This window comes from Micromys minutus (assembly GCF_963924665.1).
Source record: "Micromys minutus genome assembly, chromosome: 21".
NCBI lineage: Eukaryota > Metazoa > Chordata > Mammalia > Rodentia > Muridae > Micromys > Micromys minutus.
The window spans coordinates 6,383,638-6,409,484 of record NC_137956.1 but is presented as its reverse complement, the minus strand read 5'-3'; the positions used below and the strand labels follow the sequence as shown (position 1 = coordinate 6,409,484).

At 40.3% G+C, this 25,847-nt stretch overlaps 1 protein-coding gene across 2 annotated transcripts in view; it reads right to left on the bottom strand.

Moving 5' to 3' along the window:
• Window positions 1–25,847, bottom strand: part of NEDD4 (NEDD4 E3 ubiquitin protein ligase) — a 75,024-nt gene that overhangs the window by 41,494 nt on the left and 7,683 nt on the right. The window contains exons 3-6 of one of the 2 annotated variants that reach the window (XM_080934028.1): window positions 25,623–25,696; window positions 19,741–19,819; window positions 19,602–19,640; window positions 11,979–12,032 (exon numbers count right to left, since the gene is read on the bottom strand). In XM_080934028.1, the coding sequence (XP_080790154.1) occupies window positions 11,979–12,032; window positions 19,602–19,640; window positions 19,741–19,819; window positions 25,623–25,696 (246 nt within the window). Of the gene's footprint in view, window positions 1–2,235; window positions 3,714–11,978; window positions 12,033–19,601; window positions 19,641–19,740; window positions 19,820–25,622; window positions 25,697–25,847 lie in introns of those variants that run through there. The other variant, XM_080934027.1, reaches the window with a different exon arrangement.

Sequence of the window (25,847 nt, the reverse complement as noted above, 5' to 3'; positions counted from 1 at the left end):
AAACTACCATACTCATCAATGAAACGCCAACTTCTCCAGACAGAGCAAAGGCCACCATATCTTTACCTACACAGTACTGCATTTGAAATGCACACAAACACCCACAAAAAAACCCCAAAAGGTTGTTTTTTTAGTACAGCTGAAATAGACACCAAGAGGCAGGTTTCAGGAGCCCATTTTCAGCCTCAGCTGTAAGCACAGAGGACAGCCTGTGTCTTGAAACAGGTAAAAAGTTTTTGGTAGACATTAAACATTAGTCATTTACAAGCTGGGATTATAAGAGAGCTGTAAACTCAACACTAGGCTGCAGGGAGCTCGCAGCCAAACACAGAAGAGACTTGAGACCTGTCTGCCTCACCAGGGTCTGACCAAAGCTGTTATCTGATTTCACTGCCACGCAGTACAGATAGCTGACATTACCAAGAGCGACTCCAGTATCAACTTGTTAAATGTGAATGCAGACTCAGCGTATCTCAACGGGAACCCAGACTAACTGGAGACATGAGAAATATTTTGGGAGCTGTTTATTTATAAGTGAGTTACAATAAACCACTATAATTAATGTATTATTGATAAACATGGCATTGCTTCTAAAATGTCATTACTGTGGCCACATTAGCATAAGCACTTACTTTTCCATTTATAAGTGAAATTAATTTAGACACAGTAGACAGTATATATAACCCTTATACTATTTTTACAAGGTAATTGTTTAAAACATGTTGAAGAACAATTTAAAGATCTCAGACAAATGGCACCTTCTATATTCTTTCACAACCAAAAGAGTTACAAAGCAGTATTACTGTTTGCTAGGAAGTTTAAAGGCCTTAGCCATGTAAATTAAATGCACTTAGTTTGTATTTCACTGGATACATTTTAAGTGCCCCTTTGGAAAGCATCAGAGACAAATAATAATGTTACCACAATAACAACTGTTACTGCTATTTCTGTAATTCTCTTCAGGTTGATAACTTCTTAGGTTGCTTTGAATGTGGAGTCTGTACTTAACATCGACAGAATTGTTGACTGAACCGGCAGATTACTAATGTTGCTTCAAGACCCCAGCATGCCCCACTTTTTAGTATGGTGGTTTTCGGGAAGAGAGTTAAGCCGATTGTAATGTTTGAAAAACTGTTTTAGAAGAATTTTGCAAGCGGAATGAATAATTCTAAAACACAGATCAGAATTTGAATCTTTCCTATCCTCAGTGAAGTAGCTGCATAGAGTACAGTGATTGTATTTTGCCAGATTTCAAGAGAGGAAAAAAAGCACAATTACCTAATCTTCTAATTCCATCTGTCTAGACATTATCCGGAATTTCCCCCTAACACTGGGTATCATAAAAAGAGGTAAGGTCCTCCAATAGAAAAAAAGAGAGAGAAAAAAAAAAATAAACCTATGCGTTGTCAATCTAGAGCTAATGTCGTCAGAAAAACAAATTTCCCAGCATTCAGCAAGACCTTCCAAATACAGACATTTTAAAGGCTACTTTAGTTTAAAAGATTTTAAATGCTGTGATAAGGCCAAAATACATAAAAAGCCAACCTGGCTAAGATCTTTAAGAGTTAAATTACTAATAAAATAAAGCAACACTGTCAGAACAACAAACTAATGTAGTAAATAGAAAATTATAGAAACTACCTAGTAAGTTTAAGCCAATTCAAACACATAAAACTTAGAAATCAATACTGCTGAAAAAGGGAGTTACATTTTGGGAGGTGGAATTCACTGGTAACTCAAGAAAAATAGGGTGGAAACAGCATTCCTGTGGCTAGGGTGTATGCAAATGAAAAACCCATTTATTTTTCCTCTGCTTAAAACGCTCAATAGCCCCCCCCTTTTTTAACCAGCAATCTTACAAATGCATGCATGCGTTTTAAGAGGGAGAAGAAAATTCGATTTCTGAAGGTAAGGTAAGAAGAACAAAGGGAGCCGTTTGAGAAAGCATAACCCAGGATCTAGTGTTATAAGACCCAGCCGGTTCTGGAAGAATTTTAGGATTTAAATGACCAAGAAAGGTTTTTATTGTCTTGGTTTTTCTTGTTTTGTTTTTTTGTTTTTGTTTTTTAAAAGTTTATCCACTGGTGAAATAAAGAGTTTTACAAATATCAAATTGATGCTTTCTAAATATTTCCCCACTAAGGACCACAGAAAGGAGCAGATATTGTTATACTCGATTATAATCAGTATAACTAACAATTCCAGAAAGTATCTTGCAAGACCAGAGATTCTTACCTTACAGGCACTGGACAGTTCATTTGTCAAGTCTCTCTCTCTCCAGAAACTATCGACTTTACCATCATCCCCAGATGCAAACTTTATGAGCAACTGAGATGGTCCCCCTTTTGAACAATTGTGCTTCAGGCTGGATAAACAGGAAATATTCTGGTATGTTCCACCCAGTGAAACGCTTCTTTGTAAAGCAGCATGACCTCTGCTTATCTGTAAATTTGGTCTTTCCAACTCTCCACAGATGTTTAAATGATAATCCATGTCTGGTGCAGTTGGTAAACAAGGGGATGCCCTCTGTTTGAGCATGCCACGGTCCAAATCAGACTGGAGCTGAAGTTCTAACCTCTCTGATGTGCAGCCACCACGTGTGTTTGCACAATCTGGCATTGTTGGTTTTTGTTGGGTCAGTTGCACCGAAACACAGGAAAATCCTTCTGGCAACTTCTTACAGACAGTTTGCTTGGGCCTATTATCTGAAATGATGACTTTCTTTTGCAACGAGCCCTTGGTGTGGAGGGGCCGTACATCTCTGACTTCTCCAGGACTACAAACCATTTTAGATAATCGAAGCCCGTTGACAGCTGTCGACAGAAAGCCTTTGGTGCCAGTTCCATCTTCATGGTGTGCAGTTTCAGTAGGAGATACAATGAACTGGTGTGAGGTCTGGTAGGCACCTCTTCTTGTCGGGGATGCTGGTGGAGTGTTTGAAGGACTCCTGGGGAAAATGACCAAAGATGTGCATCGCTTCAGTGGAACCTTTGCATTCTTGCTCACCGGCAGTTTCATAATCTCTACTCCATGATCCAGGTCCTCCTGGGCAAAGGGAAGCCTACTGGGACTTCTGCACATAACTTCACGAGGAGTAGTGCTGACTGGCACGCTTCTGTTGGAGGCGTTGTCAGAAGGTAAATTTCCACTGAAAAAGGTCTCATAACCACTACTGTCGCTAACAGCACTGCCTGTGTAAGAGCCTCCACTTGTGAGGCTTGCACAAGACCCACAGTCACTGCCATTGCTGCTGTAAGACCCATTGTCACTGGCTGATAAGTTACAGAGGCTGCCATTGTACAGCTCACTGTCAACTCCAGCACTGCTGAAAACACCATCCTTTAAAGCACAGGTAAAGGAAGGATCGACCCTATCAGCCACTACAGTGCTGGATGGAAGGCACCCTCCGTACCTGGGCTGCAGTGAGATCTGCAGGCAGCTGCTCTTTTTGTTAGTACTTTCAGAGGATCTATGCTCTACCCATGGAGACAGTGGCGCCTGTCTGGGGGTCAGCCTCATTTGAACCACGCTGGCCACTGAGATCCGGGGTGGCCTCTTGCCGTGTGTGTGAACGTGGGTATCCAAGTCATCTCCAGAGAGTTCCGACAGAGGGTAAGTCTTGCTTCTTCTGGCTGCGAAGTGCAATCGTAAACTCTGTGCCATTTGTTCTCATTTCCGAGCATGTTCAGGGCTGAGTCAAACAAAGCTCTGTCTGTAGACAGGCTAGCAGCAGCTGTGCTGCATCCAGAGCAAAAACCATCGGTGGTGTGAAAAAAAGCTGCTCAGGAGGCGTCTTTAACCTCAGGAAAACATGAGATTCCAGATTTCATAGAAAAGGACGACCCGTGCCCGAGATTGACATTTTCCAAGTGTCTAGAATCGCTGGTAGTCAGAAAGCCTTCACTGACAAAGCACTTGATTTCCAGCTCCCTTTAAGCTGAGCTCAGCTGCAGCCCTGACTCAAACAACCTTGTTTCAATTATACCTTTGCCAATCTGCATGAATGAGTAACGCAAGAACAACGAGCTCCTTGCATTTCAACGGGAAACCCAGTTTTCCAGCCCAGCCCTACAAAATGAATATTTAACTCCCGAAATCTCAGTGCCTTTCCCCAGTGATCCTGACCACTGATATTTCCACCGAACGCTATAGGATTACAGGAAGTGGGTACAAATAAAACCCGTGTGATTGAGTATCATATTGAAGATTGAATTTCCAAATAGTGGCCATACTGAGGGATTTAGTCAGGTTTGTTAATGCAGAGAATATGGACTGTAATATTTGTTAAGAAATAAGTAAATGCTAACAGCCAAAGGGGCATAAAACCTTACTGTTAAATTAAACAAATAAATATTTTAATAAAGCACAAATATGAAAATGAAAGCTGACAGCCTGAACTACAAAATGAGCCTAAAAACACTGTTGTAAACACCAAATAACTTCAAGGAGAAATTAAAAAAAAAAAAAAAAAAACACACACACACACAGGCTGAGAAAAAGCAGTCATCAACCATTTTGTCCTGTAATTTTAAGGCTTTTTGCAGCCAAGTAGTACAGTCTTTAAATGATGCCGTTTATATTTTGACTATAAGAATCCTGCCAAGAAAGAGCCTGGGCAAATATTCCATTAAAAATATATGCAGATTAGACAGAAAAGCTACACCCCAATATAGTCTGAACACATTGGATATTTTATTCCACTGTGTGCAATTCATTCACTTGAAGAGAGTGTTGTGGTAAGTAGAGAAGCCTAAAAAGGACCTAACACATCAAATAAACATATCTCAATGGCAATTCTGTTCTCCAAGCGTCCTCTGCTGGCCTCTGCTGGTGCTTTAAGACAACCCACGCAGCTGTTAGATACCCGTAAAGAAACACAAACCACACCACATATTTTATAATATAAATAAATAGGCCCTTGTTTACATTTTTGCCCACTAGCACAGCATTTGGGGTAGAATTATGAGCACTGATAAAACTCTCACAGCAGAGAACAGTAGACTGCCTGTCCTTCAGAGGTGGTGATTTTCTGTATATATAGATATATTTCTGATTTGTGTTTACATAACCTTTACTGTATTTTCAGCTTACTTGGCAATAAAAGCTTAATATTTTAATTTCTCTCCCAAATGTCACAGACCAAGGTTGGTATTCTATTTGAAAGAAACAAGTTTATTTTTAAATAATACTCTAGGGCATATTTAAAGCCCTTACTGAATTTTATAGCAAGAACTCCAGCAATAAGTATACAGTGGCCCATTCACAGGGAAAGAGTAAATAGTGGAGTCATTTACACTACATGGCACTACACCCAGGCTGTATTTTTTCTAAGTTTTTCTTCCTAAGTAAAAGCAAATATGTAAAACATATAGTCATACTTTGTGTAAAAGAGAAAGCTACTTAAGTCAGATCTGTTTTTAATTCCAATTTTCTAACAGTATTTTTAACCAAATAGTCCATAACAAACTAGAATCTGTTAATTTGTTTGACTGAAATTAGGCATTACACTTTAGAAAGTACATAACTCATTATGTCTTTACAGACTTCAGTAAATAATCCTGTATTATTACCCCTTTTCTGTTTCGAAGGCAAGCCCTAACCTTGTTTCTTCCTTCTAACTTTCTTTTTGGTTTAAGTTTGGAGTTTGCCATATTAAATGGGTCACTGTAACCAGATAATCAGTATTGTCTAAGTACACAGACCTTGGGATAAAACTTACAGTTACTGAGAAAATCTCTGATTACTGATATAAAGAAATGCTGGATATCTGACTTGTTTTCTCCTTGACAAACAACTCTGCATTAAGATTTTAAGTTTCCAGAGTGTGAGGACCACAGCCAGGCTGTTTTTTCCTTTTTCCTCCTTTCCTCTGACCCTACTGAACATAAAGCAGGCACCAAGTTCCCCGGCTGGGAGGGCAGAATGGGTGAGGTCATGGTGGGTGATGGGTGATGCTGTCACTGCTACCACCTTCACTACTCAATTTTATGGTGGGATTTGTTTTGTTTTGTTTTAAAGTTGACCCATGACTGAAGATACAACTCAGTTGAGAAAGTGCTTACTTGATATTCAGAAAGCCCTGGGTAAGACACAGCACGCTATAAAGCTGGTGTGGTGGTGACACACCAGCAATCACAACATTTGGAAGTTGGAAAGAGAATCAGAAATTTAATATACGGTAAGTGTGGGGACAGCCTGAGCTACATGAGATATTGTCTCAATACAACCAAACGGCAATTCAGCTGCTACTTCTGAAGGAATAGTTCTAAGTTCTACAGACAGATGACAAGCAATGATAACTGAAAATTGGAGGAATCAGGCTAAACAATCATGTGTTGAAATCCCAAAATGCTGAATAGCCCAAATTGTAGGCTCAGATCTTAGGCAATGCAGAGCCACGCACCAGTTACCAGGGCCAGTGTCAACTCCGACCTCAAGCCAGAGCAATGAGATGTGGGATGGAAGTTTGTATCCTGACTCTTAAGGTTATGTCCTACATAGGATAAAGTGATCATTTATGCTGTGTGGGCAGCTCTAGGTGTCGAATGTCTGCAGATGAACCTGGAACACCAACATCTACTATGGTAACTCTATTCATCAACATCAACTACTACAAGAGTAGTAGGGCATGAGGCTGTCTGAATATATTCCAAACTACACACTGTTGAAGGGCTTTTTTAAAGATGTAAAGATAAAAACCAGTAGCCTTCCACAGCATGAAGAGTCCTCATCCAAACAGCTGAAGGTCTCAAGAGAGAAGGCGTGTTTCTCAAAGATGCGATTATACTTGTTTTTAAGACTTATTGTTAATATTTTTAATTATGCAGGTGTGTTTGAACGTATGCAAATAGGTGTCGTGTCCTAAGACGCAGAGGCATGAGAGCCCTCTAGCACTAGAGTTATGGGCAGTTGTGGGCTGCTTGACATGGTATGCTGAGGGCCAAACTCAAATCCTCTGTACCCACTGTTAACCACAAAGCCATCTCTACAGCCACCAAAGAACCTGCCTCTGCCTCCAGTAGAGAGATCCTGACTGCATTCATTCATTCAGCTTCCTCATTCATAGATCCAGACCGTTTCAGACCTACTAAGAACACACAGACCACCACTACCACCTATCACCTCAAGCCTTAAAATCAGCTTTAAAAAAAAAAAAAAGCACAGACAATACATGGTTAGGGAAACATTCTCCAGATGCCTGGAAAATAGTTCTACTTAAAATTAACTTGTGTTCCTTACCTTACTCTTTCCCGAAGAGGTCTGCTAGAACACGGTTTCAAGGACAGATGTTTATAGTGCTGGAAGTCTGCGGCAGGGCAGCCAGACCAGTGGCTATGGCCCCCCCAGAGCAAGCTGATTTTTGAACTTCATTTATGTGCTGAGGTGTGTGGGTAGAGCTCACCACACTGCTCTAGTTTTTTCTGGCCCCTGATAGCTGCTCACATTGACTTTCTGAGAAAGCTCTATTCCAGGACACATGTAGATTGTTACAGCAGATATAGCCAACACAAAAAAAGGAAACATGTTAAATGTTAAAACAGTTTAAATCGTATCCTCATAAAGAAATTTCAGAGGGTGGAAATGAGGTTCAGTTGGCAGACTGCTGTGTAATATGCCAGAAGCCAAAGTTTGATCTTTAACTCCATAAGTCTACCGGAGGTGGAGGCATACATGCATAATCCCAGCACTGGGGAGATGGAGGCAGAGGATCAATGTTTAAGGTCATCCTCAGCTATCCTAGGGAGTAAACTAAATAGAAACAGCCAGGTGTAGTATTACACACCTTTAATCCCAACACTTCTTTGGGAGGCAAAGACAGAAAGACATTTGTGAGTTAAAGGCCAATCTGGTCTACATAATGAGTTCCAGGACAGACAAAGCTACAATAGTGAGATCTTGTCTTGGGGAAGAAAAATATTTTTCTGAGTGTTTTCACAGCTCTTGTCCCCTGAGACTGACATGCTCATTTTTATTTTAATAATTAATTTTGTAATTTTACTTTTTGAAGGCAGGCTATCCTATAAGCCCAAGCTGGCACCATGGTTCCTTGCATAGAGAATGACCTTAAAACACATTTTCCTGCATCTGCTTCCCAAGAGCTGGATGACAGGAACGCATTTCCATGTCCTGCTTTCTGATATGTCTAGGGTTACCACTAATGTGCCAAATCAGAGCAAAGACCCCAATAGAACTCCAGAGTCCTTGGTATGGGATCTATTAGATCTGGACTAAGACACAGCTTTGGATTTACCTTAAATTTTTAAGTTTCGGCACTGAAGAGATGGAGTGACAGTTAGGACTGCACATGCACTTGTGAAGAACCAGAGTTCAGTTCCCAGAACCCATGCAGGGCAGCTCACAACTGCCTCAGGAAGATCTAATACCTTCTTCTACCCACTGTGGGCACTGCACACAGCTACACACTCAAGTGCTACACACACACACACACACACACACACACACACACACACACACGCACGAATAAATTAAAAAGAAAGCACTTGGGGACTGAAGAGACGGCTCGGTGTTAAGAGCAATGATTGCTCTTCCAGAGGTTGAGTTCAATTCCCAGAAACCACCTATAATGGGATCTGATGCCCTCTTCTGGTGTATCTGAAGATAGAAATGGCATACTCACATGTAAATTAAGAAATAAATCTTTTTTTAAAAAAGACCTAATTTAAAAAAAAAAAAAGAAACAAAGAAAACACCTTTTTTTGTGAGCTTTAAAATCTGAAGTGCCACATTTATCATCTAGCAGTGTTTAACCATTAATACCAAAGGTGTTTCCCTCTGAGTTCATGATAACACAGAACAGTACCACACACATAAATTCTCAAGAAATGTTAATGAAACAAGGTGCTTGACAAATACCGATGTTGGCAGTGAAGAAACAACCATCCCATGAAGGACTAAACAACTAGACATGGTAAAATGCAGAAGGAGCTGCCCTGCCTTCTGAATTACATTTAAGTAACTTGAATAACGTAGTCCACACCCAAGGATCAAGAAGGCGGCCACTTCAACATGAACACTAACAGGGAATGTTGCACAGGGAGTGAAGTCAGAGTTACCAGAAATTCAGTTCTCCAATTCCCAGCCTAGAGATGCCCTCAGACATAGTGCAGCAATATAGACCAAAGATGTCTATAAATTTAGAAAAGCAATTCAAAATAAGTGGACTATGTGCTACACGGAAGGTTGATACATGAATCATGCTATTATGACCTTCAAGTGATGGAAAACTCGGCCTCAGTGAGAAGGTGTCAGGTTGGGTCAATCTCACAAATGAAACACTTAGGAAAAAGCCTGTCAGAAACACTCAAGAGGTGCTGCATACATAAACCTAAACATATACAAAAGAGAGTTAGAGATGGCTCAGCTATTCAGAGCTCTTGCTGTTCTTGCAGAGGGCCAGAGTTTAGTTCCTAACACCCATGTCAGGCAGCTTAAGCCCCTAGAACTGTACTTCCATGGGATCTTTCGCCATCTGCTGGCCACCATGGGCACTGTACTCTGTGGGCAAACTGAAACACATTTATACATAATTTTAAAAATATAAATCAAATCTCCTAAAAATATGCAAAAGGAAACAATATGTTTAGGACTATCTATGTACTTATACATATGTATGCGTGTACACATACACACAGTAAAAATATTTTATAAAGCAAAGAAATGTTAAATAGAAAACATAAAGTAGCCTCTACAATGGGAAGAAAAGGGGAAACTACTGATAAGGGTACACAAGAGGTCTTCAGAGGCTGCAGATACTCTGGTGCCTCAGCTGAGGCATTTGTACACAGATATGTACAAGTGCCATGACTGCCCAGCTGGCCTAGAAGTCTCAGTACAAAATTCTAGGATTACAAATATGTGTCTCCAGGCCAGATTCAATTATCATTTCTTCAAAATAAAAAAGTTATGCAATGTTAACAGTATTCTTTTAAAAAGGTTTTCTATTAAAATTATCTGTGTATATGTCTGTGTGAGTTGACATATACATGCAGATACATACACAGAAGCCAATAGAAGCTGTGATGTGTATTCCTCTATCATTCTCCAATTACTCCTCTAAGTAGTGTATTCCTCTATCATTCTCCAATTACTCCTCTAAGTCAGGGTCTCTCCCCTTGCTTGGGTCACGTTTTCTCTGCTTGGGCTAAATACCAGCAAGCAGTAGCAATCCTCCTGTATCCATTCCCCTCTAAGCAGGAGTTACAGAAATTTGCAGGGCATTCATAGGACACATGGTTTGCCATCCTAGTACTGAAATCCAAACTCTGGTTTTCACAATTGCACATCAGGCACTTTTAACTACTAGGCCATTTCTCCAACTCCACATCCAGTGTTCCTGTTAGTCAAAAAGTGATTCAGTCAGCACTCAGGAGGTAGAAGACGGTTAATTTCTGTGAATGCAAGTTCAGCCTGATCTCCAAATCAAGTTCTAGAATGGCCAGAGAAACAGAGAAACCCAGCCTCAAAACATCCCTCACCCAAAGAGTGATTCAAATTACTTAATTCCTATTTTGGTGTTTGTATTTCATAACAAAATAGGATTGAATACTAAACACTACATTTATATGTGTTAGGGTTTGAGTCTCAATTGTGCTACAAGCTCATGTGCTTTGACTGAGCTTCAGCATAAGTGTTCAGAGGTGGAATGAGAATGCACCACAGGAGTTCTGATCTCATCAATGGATTCATTTATGCATTTACAGCTTAATTGATTTGGAGACAGGGATTTCCTTACAAACATGACCCACCTCCAACCCCTACTTCCTTGCCTTGACAAAAGTGACCAGTTTTGTTCTAACAGACGCTTCTCCACAATGTTCTAACTCATCAAAGGCCCCCAAGTAAACATAAGTGCCCATGGACTAAAACTAAGAGCATGAGCTAAATAAGCCTTTCCCCTTGGGAGGTCTCAGAAATTTTGCCAATGGGATGGAAAGCTAAGTAATACAATTCACATAGATCCTACAGGTATAAATTATAAATGTAAGCTGCTCAGGGGAAGGTTTAAAAAGGCATCCTAAAGAGGTAAAATTATAGAATTTCCAGAGGTTTTTCAGGAAACAAAGGCAGAATGATCATTTTATAAAAATGAAAACCAGGCTGATCCGGGAGGTTTAGGCCTGTAATCTTAGCACTCGGGAGACAGAAGTAGGAGAGTTGTTGCAAGTTCATGGCCATCCTGATCTGCAGAGTGAGTTCCTAGACAGCTAGGGATATGTAGAGAGACTCTGTCTCAAAACTAAAACCAAACTAAACCAACGAAAGCACTGAGGTTTGGCTCTGCCCTGGCCTTTGTGAATGATGTTCACTCCCTCAGTGTGGACAGGCTGGTAGAAGAACCTGGGCAAGAGTGGAGATGGACATTAAAACTGGGCAGGGAAACCAGAGGAGCTGCCTCATAAGCATGATCCTAATACCCACATAGAAAGAAGAGCACAGTGATACACACTGTATAGCACTGAAAGATAAGGAAGAGGTGAAGACAGACAGGAACCAGGTAGCTAGCTATCTTTGCCTATCTGGCAAGGCTCCTAGACAATGTGACTCTGTCACAAAACAAAAGTTATGATGTACCTAAGGACTGAAACTCGCAGACACACACACAGACAGAAGGTGGGGAACTGTGGTACGCACACACACACACACACACACACACACACAATACACAAAACTGCATATATTCTAGGATTCAGAGTACATTGCATAGAAAATGAGGGAAAGAGGGGCTTCCCTCCCCCACCTCCTATCACACAGGCATTGAGAGAGACTTTACAATCTTGACAACCTGGACAGGTCCTTCAGAATAGAATAAAATAGGAGGTTAACTCAAGGAAAGGAGAAGTAGCTCAGAAGTCTCTCAGATCAGTCTCAGGTCACAGGCTCCTCACCCATCCCCCACCTGTCTCATGAAGTTCACCATCATTGCAACCTTCACATTCAAGCAGTGTAAGGTAACTTACCAATCGATTCTCATCAAACACTTCAAAAAGAATCCGGTGCTGCTGTGGAAGGACCTAAGGGAAAGAAATGACCTTTCTTTAAAAACATAAACATGCACTTGTAGATGCCAAGAAACATCTTCAAAATGAGCAACTTACTGACCCGGTTATGCAGATCAATCGCACAAACAATAGGCTAGACTCATGTCACCAATAATTAACCTTATTCAAACACTTTTTGTCATTGCAACAATATGGAGTACTTCTCAAAGCTAATGTCTTACACTTTTGCAGAAATAGTTCAGTAGTTAAAATCTACTTAATATCAAACATAAAGGAAACTATTGTTTTAAAATACCAAAGGTTAAAGATGTTACATAAAAATATATTTAGGCAGGGAGTGATAGCACATGTCTTTAATCCCAAAATTCTGGAATCAGAGGCAGGCAGTTCTCTGTGAGTTCCAGGCTAGCCTGGTACTCATAGCAAGTCCCACACAAAGCAAACAAAAAATATATTTAGGAAGGGGTTTAGTGGGGTACCTCCATGGCTGCAGTACGTGCTATGCAACTGTGAAGACCTAAGCATTCCACTTATACAATCTACGATCTCCTTCGTAGGAGATAATGCCAAATATTCTTACATTAATTAATAACCAACGCAGCCCCCTACAGTCATGCCAACAAGACAGCCCAATTCAGATACACCTTCACTGAGACTCTCTTCCCAAGTGACTTTAGACTGCATCGAGTTAACAATTAAAGATAACCATCACAGCAGCCAAAGGACACAATACTGAAATTAAGGAGCCCCTTCTACAAAAAAAAAAAAAAAAAAAAGAAAGTAAAAGAAAAAAAAAAAAAAAAAAAGAGTGCTTCATGCACCATCACACATCTGTATACATGCATGCATACGCGCACAAGCGCATACACACACACACACACAACCATTCTTCGGGATTTTTCTCTTTGTATCTGATTTAAGGAAGGTACTGACCTCAGAATGCAGTTTCATTGTATAAAATATCAATGGCAATGAAAGCTATGAACTTTAGTCTCTGAATGTTTATACAGTTAATATACAGAAATCATGCAAAGTTTTTTTTCATTTTATAACTTAAATGACTAGATCATCAGAAATCATAGCTAAAGAATGGTTCAGAGGAAAATTGGGGGGGGCAGGAGGCTGACAATGAGGTAGATGAAGAAGAGGAAGAAGGTAGGGAGGAAGAAGAGGAGGAGGAAGGTGACGGCGAGGAAGAGGATGGAGATGATGAGCTGAGGCTCCTACGGGTAAGCTCGGAGATGATGATGATGTTGACACCAAGAAGCAGAAGACTGATGAGGATGATTAGACAGCAAGAGGAAAAGCTAACCTTACGCACCGTGACCTGCTCGCCCTCCACCTCCCATCTCAGAATTTAAACGTGGTCACCTTTGAGTAGAGAAGGAGGCCCTGCCCGCCCACAATGGCAGTGCCACCCACAGATAACATGCGCTCTCCACCACCCCACCAAAACCACAACATGAATTGGCAACATGGGGTGAAAAAAGAACCAGAACTTCCCAGGCCCTGCTCTTCTTCTTAAAAATACTTTAAGGGGAAATTTTGTTTGTATTTTCTATTTACATTTTATATTTTTGTACATATTGTTAGCGGTCAGCCAGGTCAGCCATTTTTAATGATAATGGGTGACCGAACCAGACTTCAGAGCGTTTTCGGTCCTACTTCAGACTTTACTTGTGGTGTGACCATGTTTATTATAATCTCAAAGGAGAGAAAAAAAGAAAAAAAAACAGAAAACAAAACCAACAACAACAACAAAAAAAAATCTTATTCTGAGCATCCCAGTAAATTTTTTTGTGTACGTACCTAGCTCTACTATAAGTAGTTGGTTTGTATGAAATGGTTAAAAAGATAAAAAGATTTTTCCTTTTTTCTTTTTTGTCTATGAAGTTGCTTTTTTTGGGGGGGGGGGCTGTTTGATGTATGTGTGAAACAATGTCCAACAATAAACTGGAATTAGTTGTTTTATTAAAAAAAAAGCCCCATAATCATCAAGACTAAAGCTGTAATGAAGTCACCCAAAGAAGATCCAAGTCAGATCCACTGATGGATTCAGAAAAACCTTTAAAGAAAGTGATTGTCAGTGGCCCTCAATCTGTTCTATACAATAGAAAGGAAAGGAACACTAATGACTACAAAACCAAAACCCAAATCCAAACTAAGGAAAAACAAAGCTATAGACCGATTTCCCTGATGCATATAGATTTTACACCCCCCCACAAACCTCACTAAATTCCTGTAAGCCAAACTTAAGAGTACACCCGGTTTTATTCCAGAAATGCAAGCTTGGATCAACGTGTGCATATGAATGAGAGCTTAATCAGAACATAAAATAGACCTAAGGGTAGAAATCTCTCAACCAATGCAGAAAGGCCTCTGGCAAGGTTCTGTGAACAAACTAGGAGTAGGAAAAACATACCCGAACATAATAAAGGCTGTCACAACAAACAGTCTTCAGGGAGACAAGGGACCCACTCTCCATGCTTAGTCAATTGAGTGCTAGAAGTCTCAGCTCCACAGTAAGAGGAACAAAGAAAAGGTCACAAATAGAAGTCTGATTGCGGCTACTGCACATGCAGATGACTGATCGATCCTTTACTCAAAAGGCCCTAAAGACTCCGCCAGAAGATTCATAAAATCTAATTAACACCTTTAGCAAAGCAGTACCTACACAATCAATGTGCAAACACCACTACTTTTTCTACACACCAGTAATACTTGCCCAGCAAAAAAATTAAAACAAAACAGAAACCAATGGAGCAAAAGAAAGCAATTGCACCTGTACACATGGTAGATCACCATCAGCTCCAGGAGATCCAAGGCCTTCTTTTTACATCTAGAAGTACCAAGCACACATGTGCTTTACATGCATACATGTTAGAAAAACACTCATCCACATAAAATAAATAAATCTAACAAAAAAATTTAAATACATGAGGTGAAAACCCCTCCAATGAAAAGTTCAAGATACTGACGCCATTACAGAATACAAAAATAGAGAAAAAAAATCTTCCAGAGACTAGATTTAATATCATGAAAATGGCTATTACCAAAAGCAAACTTCAAAATCAATCTAATTCCTATCAAAACTCCAATGAAATTCTTCACAGAACTAGAAAAAAATCCTAAAATTCACATGGAAATAAGAAGACTTCAAACAGCTATATCACTGTTTAGTAGAACAATATAACATCCTTAGCAGAAGGAAGAATGATATATAGTAACAAAACAAAGCACCATACTAGTAACACCAAGGCAGGCATGGCGGTAAAGGACCCAACAGCAGACCCATTTTTGTCTAAACTGTGGAGAAGACACTGCTGCTTTAACCCTGGTGGACTTCCAAAGAAGAATGAAACTCTTATCCCCTATCTTACACAAAATCAATTCAAAATCCAAAGACCATAATGTAAACTCTGGAATGTTAAAACTGCCAGGGAACATACGTTAAGATGCAAATATAGGCAAGAATTTTCTGGTGCTAATAAAGATAACAATTACAACAAATGGGATTATATAAAATTTAAGTTTGTGTACAGAAAAACAAAAGCCAGAGTGAAGGAAACCTGCAGAGTGGGAAAAATGTTTGCCAGCCACATGTCAGATGGACACCAATACCTCACACATATAAAGCGCACCAAAAATTAAACTCTAAAAGAATCAACTCCTTCAATCAGAAAGAAGACTGACTGCCAAAGAAGAAACACATGGCCAATATATATTTGAAAGCGTTCGAGACATTCTTAGCCATCAAGGAAATGCTAAAGAGAACTGCTTGGGGATTCTACCCCACCCCAGTCTAAGGACTGATCTCAACAATGCTGGGGAAGATGAGAGAAACAAGAATCATCCACTGTGAATGGGAGTGTAAACTTGTACAGCCACAAACAGGAAGCAGTATGGAGACCCATCATGAAATGGAAAACGGGCTGGAGCTGGCTCAATGGCTCAGAGCACTCGTTGCTGAGCAGTGATGCAGTTTGGCATCACCCAGTGACAAGGAATCCATCACCCTCTTCTTGGCCTCCATGGACACCAGGCATCTATGTGGTGCACAGGCATACAAGCAAGCAAAACACTCATACAAATATAATAAAATGAATGAGTCTAAAAACTTTTAAAACCCTGAAAACAGGAAAAAAAATTTAATAGAAAATAGAACTACCATTTGATCCAGTTATAACACTCTTGAGGGAATGAAAAAAAAGTAATACAAAGGAAAGGAAAGGACATGACTGCTCCTGGGTATGGTGGAGGACAAAGTTTGCTGTAGATAAGGAAGACATAGCTGAGGCAGACACAGAGTGGTCACCACTCCAAACCACGTGGAGAGAGCAGGAGGAAAAGGGAGAAGAGAACCAGGTACAGCAGCCAGGAGGACAAAGGTAACAGGAGACAGACAGGCGGGGAATCAAAATGTCTGACTTATTTAGAGAAGAACCTCTGGGGAAAGCTCAGCCCAACCCCCAGAAAGGACAAGCGGGAGGTCAGGACCACTTTGTTAGTTAAATAGGAACATCAACTGCTGGTCCCGGGATTGAAATTTAACAGAGTACATACACAGTAAGTTAATATACCACAGAGATACTTGCACATCCACATTGACCCACATTTACTGCTGTCTCCGTCACAGCAGTATCAACAGATGAGTGGATGATGAAAATGTGGTCCACACACAGGAGAATCTTATGAAACCATTAAAAAAATTGAAAACATGGTGTTTGGAAGAAAATGGATGTGACTAGAAATAAGCCACTGGGAAAGACAAAAACTATATGTTTTCTATGCTAAACTTGCATATATGTATTTATTTACGTGTTCAGGTTACAAAACATGGGACCATGACAGGGAAGGAAGAGATTCTAAGCAGGGCAGGAAATGGAGAGGGTTATAGAACCCTAGCAATAAGAAAACAGAACAAGAAATTCGGGAGTGACTGGGAGAAGAGGAAGGCCAGCCTGTGGGGGCAGGAAGCACCACAGAAGACAGTGGAGGGATCAGTGAGAGCACAGGATGAGGACAAGTGAGTACACCATTATAGAACAATGTGCTCTCTATGTCAACCTGAAAAACTAGTAGAAAGAAAAGGTTGTCTTATACTAGGATATTTTTATAGTCAGTGCTCACATTTTCCTAGATAAAAAGCAAAAACAAAAAAACAAAGAAATAATATCAAAACAAGTGGAGATGAAGATGATTTTAGTTTTTAGTTCATTCCTCTCTATGGTATCTTTATGTAATACTTTCATTAATATGTAAATGTTATTAAATGTAAATATTAATGTAGTGCATAATAGTTAATAATAAATTGAAAATAAATAATTAACAAATAAATAGCCAGGTGGTGGTGCTGCACACCTTTAATCCCAGCACTTGGGAGATTTGAGACCAGCCTGCTCTACAGAGCAAGTTCCAGGACAGCCAGGGCTACACAGAGAGAGACCCTGCCTAAAACAAAATAAAACAAAATGAGCAGATGTGCAAAAAAAATGTTGGTTCGCTGAAAAATACACATATTTCTGAGCAAAATACAGTAAGTAAAGTAATAATACATTTTAAATAAGCAGCTGTGTCCTTTAGGAGGAATTTAAAAATTCTAAGCAACACACATGCAAGAAAACTGCCCAAGGCTGACACAGCAGCATTCACCCAGCAGCCTCCTCAGCTGAAAGAGCAAAACCAAGTTAGTTTCACTTTTCCTGAAATGACTTTAGCTAGCTCAGAGCCATTTCTTCAAAATTCCGGAATCTCAGACCTGTTTCAAAAGCTGTTTCTGCCATCCTGAGTGGAGAGACGAAAATCACCTTGAGACATTTGTTACTGCTCAGGACCTGAGACTATCTCAGCCCCTTCTATGTTCTCTACATCAGAGCTGAATGTACAATTCAGACAAGTGGCTTTTCTTATCTGACTAAAAACAAGGGATTTCAGAGAAGCCTACAGATGCAGTTACAGCCACATACACTTTTTTAAGTGATCCGTTTATTTTTATTTTATGCACTATGGTGTTCTGTCTGCATGTGTGTCTGTGTGAGGTGTCAGATCCCCTGGAACCAGCAGTTTGGTTCACAACAAACAGCTAAGAGCTGCTTTATGAGTGCTGAGTATTAAGCCCAGGTATTTCTGAAGAACAGCCAGTGCTCTCAAAAGTTGAACCATCTCTCTGGCATTTACCCCTCTTTATAACTTGTTTTAATAAAACAAAGTAAGTATCTACTCAGAGGCACCCTGCACCAAAGGTAGGAGAGCAGACAGGTCTGGCAGCCAGACTGTGAGCTGAGGTGAGAATCAGAGCTGTGGGAAGATATTGAAAAAGCAGAAATGAGAGGAGAGGGGATGGGGGTTTGCAGTGCGGAAACACTGAAAGGGGATAACATCTGAGATGTAAATATATAAAATAACCAATTTTTTGAAAAGCAGAAATGAAAGGAAGATATCTTTTAAAAACACTGGCCATGTGTGGCAAAGGGGAAACTGAGGAACAACAACAAAAAAAAATGTGGAAATGTACCTCCACCCTGCAGGGGACAGAAAGGAATCTCCTGGAATCTGAGATGGGGTGAGGTAAGAAAGCTGGAAGATTGAGAAAGGGTGTGTAAGCCGCATCTAACTTCCACAGGACTCTCCCCACTGGAGGACATGAGCACACCAAGTGCCAAGCTTCTCAATGGCCTTTAACCACTCGATCGCCTTCTATTTATCGTTCATAATAAGATTTATGGTTCCTACTCTAGCATAAGAGGGTTCCAGGGGTTGGGGATTTAGCTCAGTGGCAGAGCACTTGCCTAGCGAGCATAAAGGCCCTCGGTTCGATCCTCAGCTCCGGAAAAAAGCAAAAAAAAAAAAAAAAAAAAAAAAAAAAAAAAAAAAAAAGAGGGTTCTTAATTTTAACTCTTTTAAAAGATTTATTGGATTTTTTGTATGCATACAAGTGCATGTGTGCCTGGTACACAGAGGTGAGAACGGGGCACTGGATCTCCTGGAACTGTAACAACAGATGGTTGTAAGCTATTATTTGGGTGCTGAGAACTGAACTCTGGTCCTTTGTAAGAGCAACAAATACCTTTAATCTCTGAGCCATCTCTCCAATCCCTAATTTTAGATCTTAAAATTTCTCTGGGTACCTGGGAATGGTGGTGCACACCTTTAATCCCAGCACTCGTAAAGCAGAGACAGGCAAATCTCTTGAGTCTATAGAGCTAATCCAGACCAACCATGGTTCAGTGAAGACTTTCGTCTCAGAAAAAAAACTTTTAATTTTCTTTTAAAATTTTTGGATCCAGTGAAATCAGCTGATTAAAGAGTTGTTATGTAAGCCTGGATCCTGAGTTTGATTCCCAGGACCTAAAGGTGGGTTAGTCCAGAGATAGCCTCTGATCACCGCATACACATACACATACACACACACACACAGTCACACACGCTTACTCATAGACACATTACACACACACACATATACACATCAGTAATAAATAAAATTCAAAACTCTAGACAAATTCCAAGATGTTATTTTAGATACTGTAAATGAGTACTTAATGGTATTTACAAAGGAAAAAATTTTAATAAAATAATACTTACTCTGAACAGTATTTCTTCGTTCCATTTTGGATTTAAACACTAAAAGACAAAAAACATGGTATAATTTATTTTTTTAAATAACTTGCCACAGAAAAAAACAAAGTTTATTAAGAATGTTAGGAAGCTGGTGAAATCTAACCTTCCTGATAGTTTTCGTCTGCACGCTGGTAAGGACTCCAGTCATCGGGTCGTATAATGTCACTCTTACATAAGGATCACTGTTCAAAATTAAAAACAAAAAGGGTTTAGTAGTAGTTTAGTCTAACTGTTCACATTATCCGATACTCAGTTTTACTTCTATCATTTTGTACCCTAAAAACCGGGGTCTGTACACAGTTTATAGAAACATACATTTTGTTACAAACTTTAGTTACCACAACAGGAAAAGGGACAAAGATTTAGAGCAGGTCCCACACCGTGACCGGGCAGCACAGTGGAGCTGGCTCTGGAGGCCTGGGAGCAGAAGAGCTGACCTGCCTCCTGCCGCTGGCGGCACTGGGCGGCCTGGCCACAGCAGTGCTGGAGAGCTTGCCCTGGTGGTGCAGATAAGGGAGAAGCTGGTGGCTTGGCCAGCTCTGCTTCCACCCAGGCCCAGATCCAGGGCTCTGAACTGGCCCATCTCAAAATCTCTGTCATCAGAGAATGATGCATGAAAGGGCCAGTCCTGCTGTTCAAAACCCGCAGGCTCTCCATGACACAGGGCAACAACCGGGAAGAGTCCTGATTAGGATCTAATATTGATGCTGTCACAGAAGCCAGAGTGAGCAGACCAATGGCTCACTGCGATGGACGTTTGCAAGAGAAGACGGGTGGACAGAGGGGTGTGCTGTGACACACCACAGCTTTCATGGTATGTTTTCCATGCTTTTTGTTGTTTGCTTGCATGTTTATTTTAGGGGGAAGGTTGAGAAGGGGAGGTGAGTAGGACTGGGGTACATGATGTAAAACTCAGAAAGAATCAATAAAAAGATTTTAAAGAGTTTAAAAAAATTTTGGAGCACAGACCTCTTCATTATTCTTGCAAACTTTTTAGATATTTTGAAAAAAATGTGGTTAAAAATAATTACATCTTGCCAGGCACAGCAGGGCACACCTTTTAATCCAAGCAATCAGAAGACAGAGTAAAGCAGCTCACTATAAATCTGAGGCCAGCCAGGGCTACACAGTTAAATCCCAGTCTCAAAGCAAAGATGTTATAGAAACCCTTCCTTTTATTTTAAGACTTAGTTTACTTTTTATTCATGTTTATGAGTGTGTGTATCCATGCAAATGCCCATGCAGATGCCAAGGTTATGTGGTCCCCAGGAACTACGGTTACAGGGCTATTTATCTAACATAAATAGGTACTGGGAACAGAACTCAAGTTCTCTGCAAGAATACCAAGATGGCTCTTAAGTGAGCCACCTCTCCAGCCCCAGAAACCCTAGTGACATGAGATGACGATATCAAGACACATGGCTTTGAGGAACACATAGCTCTGAGGGCACTCTTGTCTAGCACAATCCACCTTAGAAGGCCCCAGTCAGCCCAGTTTACCAACTCCTTTGTCCTAGCTTTTCTAGCTCTAGCAGTACATTTTGAAACTCCTCAACTCCTGACTGCCATTAATTCCTTCCTCTAGCAAATCAGAACATGTCTTTTTCCTTCTCAGTTAGTTACAAGATCATAGTTAGTAATAACTTACATAGCAGTTACTCTACATCAAACACTGTTCAAACAGCTTCTGGGGATCAGGGTCAGTTGCTATACTTTTCTCCAAGTTGTACAAACTACACAGTAGTGAGAGGGTGGGGCTGAGGCTACAGCACCTGCTCCACAGAAAACACTCAAAACAGCCACCGCCTTTCACACACTTTGCTCCACAGCTCTGAAGCAACTCATAACTCTTTCTCTGTACTCAGATCTATTCTGAAAATACTTTGAAATACTCATGACTGGGTTCTCACACCATTATCTTCTTTCTCTTCCTCTCTCCCCGACAGGTCATCATACAACCCATGCTGGCCTTAAACGCTCTATGTAGCTGAGAATCTTGATCTGATTTTCCTAACTCCACTCCACGTGCTTGGATTACAGACTTGCCATCACCACAACCAGTTTTTATGGTTCACAGCCAGGACCTTGTGCATTCTAGGCAAGCCTAGTGGCAGCCAAGCCCAGCCCTTAGTCTTTTTAAGTCCCTTTACTATTGTAAGTTTCAAGCTGATTTCCCTAAAGTTCATCTACATTTCCCTTTCTAATCTCATCCCTGGTTTTTACAACTAATTATATCAAATAAAAACTGTAAAAATGGCTGGGTACAGTGGAACATACCTTTAACCCCAGCACTTAAGGAGGCAGAGATTGCTCTGAGTTCCAGGCCAACCAACTCTAAGACCCTACCTCAAAAAAAAAAACACCACACTAACTCAAATCCAGATACCTTGCTATCTAGACATTTATATTTGTTCCATCCAGTTCTACTCATTTTTAATTCAATTTTTATTATATTACTACTGAGTCATAAGACATATAATTAAAGAATATAGATCTTACAGGTATGACTGCTTTACTGTGGCATAAATACTTCATCTGAGATCTCTTAGGTCTCCTAAGTGTACAATACATTATGGTCATAGTAAAATAAAGGATTTATTATATATGAATACACTGTAGCTGTCTTCAGACAACAGAAGAGAGCATAGGATCTTATTACAGATGGTTGTGAGCCACGACATGGTTGCTGGAAATTGAACTCAGGATCCCTGGAAGAGCTCTTAACTGTTGAGCCATCGTTCCAGCCCTAGGTTGTGTTTTTAAACCAAAGACATTGATAATACTGTACAAATGTATTTTTATCATTTATTTTAAAGATGTATTTTTATTTGTAATTATGTGTCTATGTGGAAGTCCATGCATATGAATGCTGGTGCCTTTGGATGTCCCTAGAGCTGGAGTGACAGGCAGCTGTGAGTTGCCCCAGACATGGGTGTTGGAAAACCTTGGGACCTCTGCAAAAGCAGCAAGCACTCTCAATGGCCGAGCTTTCTCCAGCCTTATATGATTTAAAAAAAAAAAAAAAAAACTATTGGTTTTAACAATTTTGAAGAAGGCATTGGGCTGGAGATGCTCTTCCAGAGGTCCTGAGTAATGGGATCTGATGCCCTCTTCTGGTGTGTCTGAAGACAGCTACAGTGTACTCACATACATGAAATAAATCTTTTTTAAAAAAAGAAAAGGCATTGAGTATTGAGTGTCTTTATCCATTACAGAATTTTTCATTTTTCTTTTAATACTGCTTTGAGCCACACATCTCCAAGTTCTGTTAACAGGTTTATACCCATTTCTATTATATATCTTGGTGATTTTATTACCATTCTGAAATATTCCAAAGTACTGTTGAGCCCTTATTTTATCAGATTTTAACTGTTTTCGGTTTTTTTCGAGACAGGGTTTTTCTCGTGTAGCCCTGGCTGTCCTGGAAATATGCTATGTAGACATAGGCTGGCCTCGAACTCCAAGATCCACCTGCCTCTCCCTCCTGATGGCCACCACTGCCTGGCTCGTACTCACTTTAATCCTTATACCACACTTTTGTCTCCACTCCCCACAACTTAGCTGTACCATTGTATTTAAGTATATTTGCTTCGTTATTTATGTGCATACAACGTATGCCTTTGTGTTATGTGTACACGTAGTGTCTTCCAAAGCCACAAGAAAGGGTTGGATCTCTGGGAGCTTGATTTACAGGCACTTGTAAGCCAGCTGATATAGGTGCTTGGAACCGAACTGTAGTCCTCTAGAATCCAGCAAGCACCTAGATCTCAGCCGTCTCTTCACCCTTTCCATAGCAACTGTGGATCTTTCCTCCCTGCTCCATGCCTTCTTACCCCTCACCACTAGGCACTCAACAGACCACTGCAGTCCTAGAAGGCGTAACTGTGTAGCTCAGCCTGGCCTAGAATTCAAAATCCTGCAGAGGGCTGGAATTACAGGCATGGGTCATCACATCTAATGAGTTTTATTTTCAAATTCTGTCTGGCACTTGCTTCTATCAATGTTTCGTGTGTTATATGATTATAACTATTATATGATTGGATACAAGTGTATTAACTCATGCTTTCCTTCCCTTGTCCTGTCCTTTTAAAAAATGTTTTGTACTGGCTTTTTAATTATTTCAAGAATTTTATTTTTAATTTTCTGCTTTTACAGCTATGGTGTACAATTGTTTGCATAGCTCTGATGGTAGTGGCACATGCCCTTAATTCCAGCACTGGGAGACAGAGCAGGCAGATTTCTGAGTTCAAGGTCAGCCTGTTCTACAGAACGAGTTCCTGGATGCCGACACACACCCTGTCTTTTACGCTTTAATTTCCATGGGCATTCTTTCTATCTATAATTATGAATCCATAAGACAAGGTTGTGAGTCATGATTCTAATGGGCCCTATATATGGTTAAGAGCACTTACTCCTCTTGCAAGAGACCTAATTTGATTCCCAGCACAAATACGGCCAAACACAGCCACCTCCAGCTTCAGGAGACTCGATCAATACCTTCTTCAGACCTTTATGGACATCAGGCATGCATGAAGACAAAACACCCACACACAAAAATAAAACTTTTAATTAAAAACAAAGTATCTGTAGAATCCAGGTATTTATTTATCGCTTCTGATGCTCTTTTCCTTTCTCTTCAGCAGGAGCTTTAATCTGCATAAACATTTCTTTTAAAAGGTTTAAGTTGTGTGTGTACATGTGAGTGCAGTGCCTGTGGAGGACACGTGAGGGCGCCAGGTCCCCTGGAGCTGGTCACAGGCATACAGGACTGCTGAGCCAACCCTCCAGCCCAGTTGTGTTATTATTTGTTTTCAAAATTTAGACACTTATTCTTTAAAAATATTTTATTATTTAGCTCTGCTCTTTCTGGAATGTGGTTAAAACAGACTTTTCTTCTTTATCATCTTAATTCATAAATGATTCCCATTAATCTATGTTCAGTTCATCTTTGCTCTGTGTACATTCAGCTATCACTGCCAGCCAAAGCACTTTAATTTCAAATATTGTTTTAGTTGTAGAATTTCCCCCTTATTTCATTACTTACTTATCTAGGTGTCTACTTCATCCCTGAGACTTCCGATGCTGTGACTGACCATGAGCATATATTCATTTTCTCTCCCTCTCTCTTCTCCACCCAGTTTTTGTTTTGTGGAGACAATCTCTCACTATGTAGGCATGGCAGCCCTGGAACTCACTATGTAGACCAAACTAGCCTTGAACTAGTGATCTTCCAGCCTGTCTTCATCACACTCTGCTCACATATTCCTTATTGGCTGACAGGGTGTTCCACTCTCTAGGCTCTTTACAGGCCAGGCGACTACATGTTGTATTATGGACATTATAAGCTGCGTTATAGAGACTCTGGGTTCTGTTGTTTTCCTGTGTTCATCTGTCTTGTTTGGACAAGGGTCATAAACTGTTGGGCAATAACTCTCCACTCAGCTCTTCCGACACCAGCTGAGAGTCCAACTCTCTTCCTACTGCCATGCTTCCTTCCAACTTGTTCTTCTCGTTTCTCCACGAGAGTCCAACCCCACTCCAGGTTTCCAGGCTGTGCAGACTACCAACCCTGCTCCAGGTTGTAACTCTCCCTAGCTTCAAACTAACTGCTGTAAGGGCGGTGCTCCATCCCACTCCTCTCCCGGGCAGCTCTACACCAGCCCTCCCTGCTCTGCTCAGCTGCTGTTCAGAGCTAATTCTTCTCGGATACCCAGAGATTGTGGTGTTTATTATCTGCTAAAGGATTTAGAGAATTAAAATTTTATAAATTTCTAGAGGCAGAACTCAGTAAGAAATCTGTAACTATCACATCTTTAATTTTACAAAAATTCAGATACCGAGAAAATCATCAACCGACTAACCCATGAGGATCTCACTGTGCACCAAAATTTGCTATTATTGTTCAGAATTTCATTTAATCAAAGTTGAAGAAAGAAACTAAGCAACACTTTTTCTTTACACTCCAAGCCCATGTATCATACTTACCTGGCTCCCAGGATGTCTTTTTTGGCCAGGCCTATGCCAGCTATGACCTTCACCCTCACAACTCGTGTGTCATCCTAAAATACAGAGACTTGTTTATTTTCATGTAATTACAAGTTACCTAATACAATAGTGACTAGAATACTACACTCAGAGGGATATTTAAAGATAAGTACTGATTGAAAGCTATATAAAAGAAAATAACAAAATTTACAATTTTAGATACAT